This window comes from Cebidichthys violaceus, unplaced genomic scaffold (genome assembly GCF_023349555.1).
Source record: "Cebidichthys violaceus isolate CVI_PGR_0920_01 unplaced genomic scaffold, fCebVio1.0.p SCAF_516, whole genome shotgun sequence".
Lineage (NCBI taxonomy): Eukaryota > Metazoa > Chordata > Actinopteri > Perciformes > Stichaeidae > Cebidichthys > Cebidichthys violaceus.
This window is the reverse complement of record NW_027176724.1, coordinates 6,734-14,795: the sequence shown is the minus strand read 5'-3', so window position 1 is coordinate 14,795 and position 8,062 is coordinate 6,734. Positions and strand designations below refer to the sequence as shown.

Sequence of the window (8,062 nt, the reverse complement as noted above, 5' to 3'; positions counted from 1 at the left end):
CCACTTTAGATTTCTACAATTCAAAAAACGGGCATGTGTGGCGTTCTGGTAGCCTAGCGATGAGGATGAACACCAACAATCTCCTCACACAAAACACACATGGCGCTAACGTTAAGGCCGATTGTTAAGATTGTTAGATACATATAAAGGTTTCCGTATTCCTCCACCAGCATGTCCCGCCTTTAGACAGCATTTTATACCATTTGGTCAACTCCTGAACGACGACTTGAACTCATTCATTCTAAAAAAATCCTGGTTATGGTTATTATTTCATACATTTAGACAGCTACAAGGAAAAAAAACACCACTCGGAGAAATTCATTTTCAAATATACAGGATATTTATTTCCATTTATCCAACTCTGCAATGATGTGAAATGTGCAAAAAACTACAAAAAAGGATGAAAACTTTTAGCAAAATAAATATTCGTCGACACTGTGACACAAAGATGAGACTCAGTATTTGCAACACTCCCAATGCGTAAACTGTATGTTTTCAGGTCGTGCAAACCTCTGTCACACTGCAGTTCAGTGGAGGTGAAGATAACTTCTGGTCTCTGGAGAGAAGCACCGATCTGTGAGTGACTGTTCAGCGCTGTGCTGCAGCAGTCCATCCATCCATCCATCCATCCATCCGTCAGTCATCCAGGCTCTTCACAGCCTGTTTGGCGAGCGGCCTCAGCACCGCGCCCTCGTTGATCCTCTCGCTGTCCCGCGTGTAGAGCTTGTGCCGGTGAATGTATTCTATCACAGAGTCTGGGATCAGGTATTTCACGCTCATATCCCGTCTCAGAGCCCGCCGGACCTCCGTGGCGCTCGTCTCGTTCCTCACCCATTCCCTCACGAGGAAGATGTTCCGACGGTGGCGCGAGAGCGTGTCCGACGCGTGCACGGCCCGCTCGGGCTCGAGCCCCCCACGGCTGACGCAGACGAGGCCGAAGTGCCCGACCGCCTCCTCCACGTGGTCGGCCCGCCACAGGCCGGGGATCTTGAAGGTTTCGAGGAAATCGGCTCCGCACAGAAGCTTCAGCTGGGGACAGGGGCCTGAGGGGAGAGGCGGAGGGAGATAGTGAGCAGGACCGCTGCTTAATCTCAACTAACGAAGCCATCTTTGAATATTAAGAGGAGGGGATGTGTTGATGTGCAGTGAGGGCCCAGAGCTGCAGCTCAACATGATGTAGTTTGAGAATATAAAATGCCCATGATTAATAATTCTAAAAAAAAAATGCCTTATGACAGCAACAACGGGCTTGCCTCAGCTCGGAGCCTTAAATCCTTTCTTCTTAACGTCAAACAGTGTTCGCTCATTAGACCAATCCACTGGCTAATTCACTATCACGCTACAAACAAAAAAAATGGCAAACTCACAACAAAAATATGGAAATGCCTCCTAGAGTGAGAGCTCATATTGTTGAGGAGCAAATGAAACAACTTGAGGCGTTCAGTGGTGTGAACATTTTGAGTCTGGACCAGGCAAAAGAAACTGAAACTGACTTACTAGTTCTGGTGTTTAGAAGGCTCAACATACAATAAAAAATTACATTTTTTGTTGCAAAAATACACATTTTATCCGATTAATTTTTGATAGATCTCCCAGCCGACCGTAGATCTTTATGCAGTGTCGTGTAAAAGCAGAAGGGCCCAAACAAACATCCCCGTAGAGGGTTTGAAAGTCTTCACAGTGTTAAACCCATCCCTAATACTCTTTAACCACATTCACTCAGGACCATGGAGCACAATTAGGCTTTGCACCACCACTTTGCACGTGCTAAGCACAGGCACAACAGCGGGGATTGATGCAAATCCTTAACCCCGACGTTGTTGGAGGGCTTGTCGAAGGCGCGATGAAGTAATATGCTGAAAATGAATCGAGCGCTAAACAATGGAAGAGAGCCAACGGTCACGCAAGTGGACCTGTAAGGCTCTACTTGCTAAAGTTAGCATGTTAACATGTCGATAATAAAAATGTCACGTGTGCATTTTGTGACCCGATGACGGTCTGCTCTGTGACCTCAGTTTAGCATGTTTGCGTGCTAATATTAGCTTTTTAACACTTGACTCAATGTGAGTCTGAGGCTGTGTCATTTAGCAGATCTTAGTACTAGACAACCTTCAACCTGCTGGTGGCGCTACAGAAAAAGTCAGCGGATCAATCAAAGGAATGATTCATCCTCTGGGGACAATGAATGTCTGTGACAAAATGTCATGGAAGTTAATGAAATGAAGTTGTTGAGATAATCGCTTCACTTGGAATCATTTGTGAATGAATGATCCCAGCAGTTAGAGGGTCTTACTGGAGTCGTCGTGAGGTCCTGTGCTCTGCTGGAACTCCTTCAGAATACGTCCAGAATGATACCTGCGACCAAAGATACGAGAGAGAGAGAGAGAGAGAGAGAGAGAGAGAGAGAGAGAGAGAGAGAGAGACTTACAATATATCTGTCTTTATATTCTTAATACATTCTTCTGTTGGCACCAGTAGCTAGTTATTGTATTAATTCATTATTTACTCTGTTCATGCATGAGCACGGCCAACATGTTTTTTTTTTGGTTTTTTTTCAATCCAAACATCACGCCAATAAAGCCTCATCAAACTGAACCGGATTAGGAAAAGAGAAATATCGATTAATCACAGAAACTAAGTAAGTAAGTAAAGCTTCTTAAAAAGTGTTCCAGGTCATCTGCATGTGTGTGTGTGTGTGTGTGTGTGTGTGTGTGTGTGTGTGTGTGTGTGTGACGCGGCCCCGCTCACAGCCTCTGGATAACAACAGGCTACTTCATACCTTGATCAGCACCCGCGTTGCGCAAATACTCATGAGGGGATTTGTGAGGAATGCAAAGCGGGGGAAGAAGGAGAGTGAATGAAATGGAGGAAGTTCAATGATACAAGTGTAACAAATAAGCCGAGGTCGTGTATAAAACACATGGCATACAGTGCAATGAAGCACATCCTTTTTAGCATTTACGACATTCATTTCCTTGGGCCATCTTTGACAAACACATTTCATATTCCTGCAGAATAAACTGCAGTATGGAGTTACTCCTGGACATAGCTCATTCTAATCACCTCGGCCCGCCTCTCTTCACTCACACTCATAGTCCCATGACAGCCTTTTTGCAACGACACCATTCCCAAATTTAACAGCAGGTAGCCCCTGATTTCACCTCATCAAAAAAAACAACAACAAAAAAAAAAACCCCAGTCCTGACATGGTTCCAGTCTAGTCTGGCTGGCCCCAAGGAGACCAGAACCATGGCAACGCACGGTTGAACAAGCAGTCGAAGTTGGCATTAAGAAGTGCGGGAAAGAGGAGCGGCGAAGGAGGTGAAAACTAGGACATGTCAGCAAAAAGAAGAAAAAAAATATTTGTCTTTTACCCTCATTGAGAAGGAAAAAGGGGACTAAAAGCTGATGAAAACACACAGCAGCTACTGAGTGGGGTATGAACCGGGACAAGGTGTGATCGGTTCTGTCAACGGAAACAAAACGAAGGTGCAGGACACCTTCCGGTATTAAGGTCCCGATACGCGAAAATGTACCCTCAGTGTCAGCCCAAAAGCTAAAAACATGATCTTACATGGAAAACCTTCTTTTTTTTTTTTTTTTCCAAAAGAAGCAATTTTAACTCTAATGTTGCTTCAAACCTTCTTTTTGTACCTCATGGTGACCGCAGTCTCCGTCCAGTCTGGCTGCCGGCTCTCCCATTCGTCAACCGTGACCCAGTTAGAGCTGCGGAGCGCCAGCTTTGCCATAGCAATTCGGTGCTCAGCCAGCACCAGGCCTTGCTTCCCGTAGCCGTCACTCACCGGAGACACGATGCCACCCACCACCTGGTACCGGCCTGAAGGGAGGGGAAGGAGATTAATATAGTTTGGGTTTTTTTTTTTTTTTTTCTGGGTCATGATAGCCGATACAGGAACGGAATACAAATCAGAAGATTAAGTAAATCTCTGAGATACTGATGTTAATGTTATTAGCGCCTCGTCAGATCTCACGTTTGAAGGCAAATTGCTACAATTGATCTTTTTTTTTTTTTTTTTTTTTTTTTTTTATAAACGGGGCGATGAAGGCTCTTGATCGCGTCATGGAGTATTTCATTTGACTGTGTGAGCGATTCCAAAGGGTTTAGAAACCGCCTTAAGCAATGAGAGTTAAGCAAATTCAAACTGTAATGAGGGAACGCAGAGGAAAACAGAGCTAATGACAAAAAAAAAAAAAAAAGAAGAAGTTTAAAACAGATGAATTTGCAACTGTTGCACAAACTCTCTCAGTGCTTTTCTGATGGTCACCCTGAAAACAAGTCAGCTGACGTCTTACAGGCGAGGGCTCAGAGTGTAAGAGCATTATTTAGGTTCCTGCCCACTGAAAACGCTGCACTGTGAACAGAGCTGACTTAGGACCAGTATAATGATGTTGCTGTGTCCGGGGCCACAAACTCCTAATGCAGTGCAGCTTTGGAGGTGAATGGGTCCGGGTTTATAATATATATAACATATATATATATATATATAAATAAAGGGGGACCTGTGTGCTGACATGGTTGTTACATGCTTACATGAAAATAACACAGCTTAGGGCCACAGAAGGGCCAACGCGCTGAAACACAAAGGCCTCTTATTGTCTACTAGAGTTATTACGGTTAATGTGCAACAGAACAGCCGACTGTCACATCAGGGAGACACAAAGCTAAATTAGCATTCATTTAGAGCTTGTTTTATTGGCAATTATTATTCTTATTCTCCTTTTGAACCGACTCCTGAGACAAATATCTGCATCTTTAACCTGTTGGTTGTAACCAGCTGCCTGCTGCTGCTGCTGCTGCTGGTTACAGGGCTGATGAAAGTGAGGACCCAATGAACTTGTGGGCCATAAAAGAAGGACTCATGAGGTCCAGCCGGCTACTTTATTGTATAAAGTTTTGATTCTAGTGAAATAGTTTTAGTTAACAAGTTTCTATGCGCTACGCCGGCCTCAGCTTTACAGCAATGCGAGCGGTGAGGATAGAGAAACGTGTCTGTACTGTCATTTCACCGTTTAAAATGTCCTAGAACACTTTTTTGTATTTTTTTTGCCATCGACTAATTATGCAAACTTATGTCACGTGCCCCAAATCATTTAAAAAAAAAAAAAAAACAACATGATGTAATGGAACTTCCAGCAGTAATATATACGGTATATGAACAAGCTGGCATAGGTTACCTTATCGTGAAGGTGTCAATAAATACATTCAAAATAATAAATCATTATGATTCTTAATGAGTCAGGAATAAGTGTGGTTTTAAATACTAACAGCTATTCACAGACTGTGTGGGATAAAACACACAAGAAGCCTCAGTAATTCACTACATGTCTACAACCGGACAGGCAAATTCATTAAGAGACGTAATAATTAAGATCAGTGAATGTTATGGAATCGAGAGATTACAATGCTTTTTTTTTTTGCGGCTGATGTGTCTGGATCTGACCTGTGCTGTGCATGTGGTCTCTGGCCAGCTCAAACAGCCTCATGTGCTGGTTGGTGATGGGATTAAAGGAGCCGCAGGCGAGCAAGACTAGTGGAACACGGCGGCTGGCCATCTTTGGTTTATACCCCCCCCCCACTGTCAAGAGAGAACCTTTTGGGGGCAAAAAGAAAAGAGGAATTAACACCGTGGGGAGTCGGGACGATGGGACGTGAAAGGTGAGGAGACCGAAGGAGGCTGGCAGAAACATTCTACAGGATGATGATGATGATGTGCACACAAACCTCCGCTCGCACGTCTACAAGTCATTTTGCAGCGCTGTGACATTTGGCCTCAGTTGCATTCACCCCCCCCCCCCCCCCCCCCAAATCAAGCCAATTTGTCATTTGGTGAAAGTTTTTTTAAAATCCCGAAGCAGCTCACGACGTGTGAGACAGGCTAGAAGGGAAATTAGTTGGGATTTAGTTTATTTTTAAACCAGCCTTCCTGGCAAATATCCAGCAATCATTTGATGAATTATTTCACCTTAAATCGTCGACTTTGTAAGTTAACCGGTTGACTTTACTTCACACTGTATAATGCCTTAAAACTAGTTCTTATAGTGATGTCTTCCTGTGTGACAACTAGATATACTATTCGCATCACAAAGCCCCGTCATGTAACCGCCAGATTGTATGTGTGCTGGATTTCCACGTCTATTATTACACCTTTAGTTAACTTAGTATTTAACGTTTCTAACCTTTATAGTCTCGCGCTATGGTGTCACTTTGATGTGACACCGCTAGCATTAATTAGCCTAGCAGACCAAACTACGGGCACAGCGACCACCCCCACATTCAAGTGAATGGATAGCTTACGCTGACAAGTCGCACATCGTAACGGTCACACAACCAAAAGTCACAACGGTTAAAGGTAGGAATGAGAAATGGTAGCTTTACCTTCGTTTCACATTGCTGTTAGGTAAGTGTGTCACACTGTTTCCACTCCCCCCCCCCTCCTTGTTCTGAGAGGCTGTTGCTCGATAGTTCCGCAGAGAAAAAAAATAAAAAAATCGACTGAAGTGCGACCCCTGGTGGAAGAAGGGTGTTCTGAGCAAAGTGACGGAGCTCTCCGTGGTGCTGAAAATACACTGTACACGTCTTTTACACGCTGTGAATACCCCGACATTGTTGACACGCATTAGCTATTTATTTGCGACCTGCATTATATCGTTGTACAGAACTTCAATACGTTCTTGTGTCTCCGTCTTCTCATAAGAAACCTTATGTAATCATATAAGCTGACCTTTACAGCAGTGCAACATCAAACAGCTGTATGTGCTCCTGGTAACCTTTCCCTCCATTGTCGCTAACTGCTTGTCAGATGGAAAGGAGCAGCTTTGTTGAACACTAATTGACTGTCTGACAATGGTTGCACGGCAATTGGCTTTCCCAATAACTCTTCTTTGTCACAGAGGGACATGGATAACGTTGAACGAATGTGACGGTTCAAGTAAGTGCTATTTCATTTCACAGACCATTGGTATACTTCACTAGAAAATACAGTAAACTGCCCAGTGAATACAGTTATGGCTGCAAGAATTGCACACGTGTGCACACCGGTTATGCAGCATAGCATTAATTTATTCCTTAAGACTTTAAGTTGCAAAAAAAATAATGTATGCCTCGTTTTGTCTATGTGAAGTCAAATACTGTCATATTTCTTGGGCTAAAACTTGTTATTGATTTTACTGCTCAGTCTGTATCAGTTCAAATCCACAACTACCTTCATACCACCAGAGAGGAGTTGGTCTCACCCAATAATATGTGATGTCGCACCAGAGTTAGTGCAGATAGACAGGAGAAGAGCGCCTAGATCAGGGGTCACTAATAGGCGGACCGCGGTCCGGATCCAGAACCCAGACGCCGTTGTATCCGGACCCTGGACCTAAAACCGATAGATAATTGAGAATTATTACATTTTGACGGAGCGCCTATATTTTAACCGGCGCAGCTTTTCTAGCCTTTACGGCACTCGGTCAGTGGGCCAGGAAACAAACCGACCAATTACATGCGTTGTACATCACATCACATGATGCAGCTCAGTCAATCAAATATGGGTATTCTGACACGTTTCCTGACTCGAGTGAGTAATTTACACACACGGGGCTGAGACGAGGAAAGAGAACGAAGGGCAGAAGAATAAATACGTGAGTCAGAGAAGTTGATTCACATGAAGTTCTCCAAAGAGAGAGAAGTGGTCAGAGAGACCAGAGAGACCAGAGAGACCAGAGTCTTTAACCTAAGAATGAACAGACTCTTATAGGTTCATTCTTCCCACGGACAGTTTAAACCCAGTATGTCTCATATGTTCAGAGACCGTGACGATTATTAAGAGCTTTAATTTTGAAATGCTACATCAGAATGTCCTGGTTCTTTCTGAGTGAAACCTTGAGGTGATCTGCTATCAACCTGAAGTGAAATCATTTCGTAACTATGCACCGTTTCCTCTAAAATCTAATCTGAAATTAGACAAATTGTCTCATGAATGTGATTTGAAGTTAGCTCATGCATGCGATTTTGAAGGGCTTTTATTTTGAAATGCTACATCAGAATGTCCTGGTT

At 43.6% G+C, this 8,062-nt stretch overlaps 1 protein-coding gene across 1 annotated transcript; it reads right to left on the bottom strand.

Annotated features, from left to right (window-relative positions):
- Window positions 1–355: 355 nt before the first annotated feature.
- LOC137888127 (nicotinamide/nicotinic acid mononucleotide adenylyltransferase 3-like) lies at window positions 356–6,443 on the bottom strand. Its single transcript, XM_068731447.1, has 5 exons — window positions 6,398–6,443; window positions 5,463–5,612; window positions 3,655–3,838; window positions 2,294–2,355; window positions 356–1,043 (listed from the first exon to the last, which is right to left on the bottom strand). Exons 2-5 carry the CDS (start codon window positions 5,572–5,574, stop codon window positions 637–639), a joined length of 765 nt encoding a protein of 254 aa, XP_068587548.1. The 5' UTR covers window positions 5,575–5,612; window positions 6,398–6,443; the 3' UTR covers window positions 356–636.
- Window positions 6,444–8,062: the final 1,619 nt, after the last annotated feature.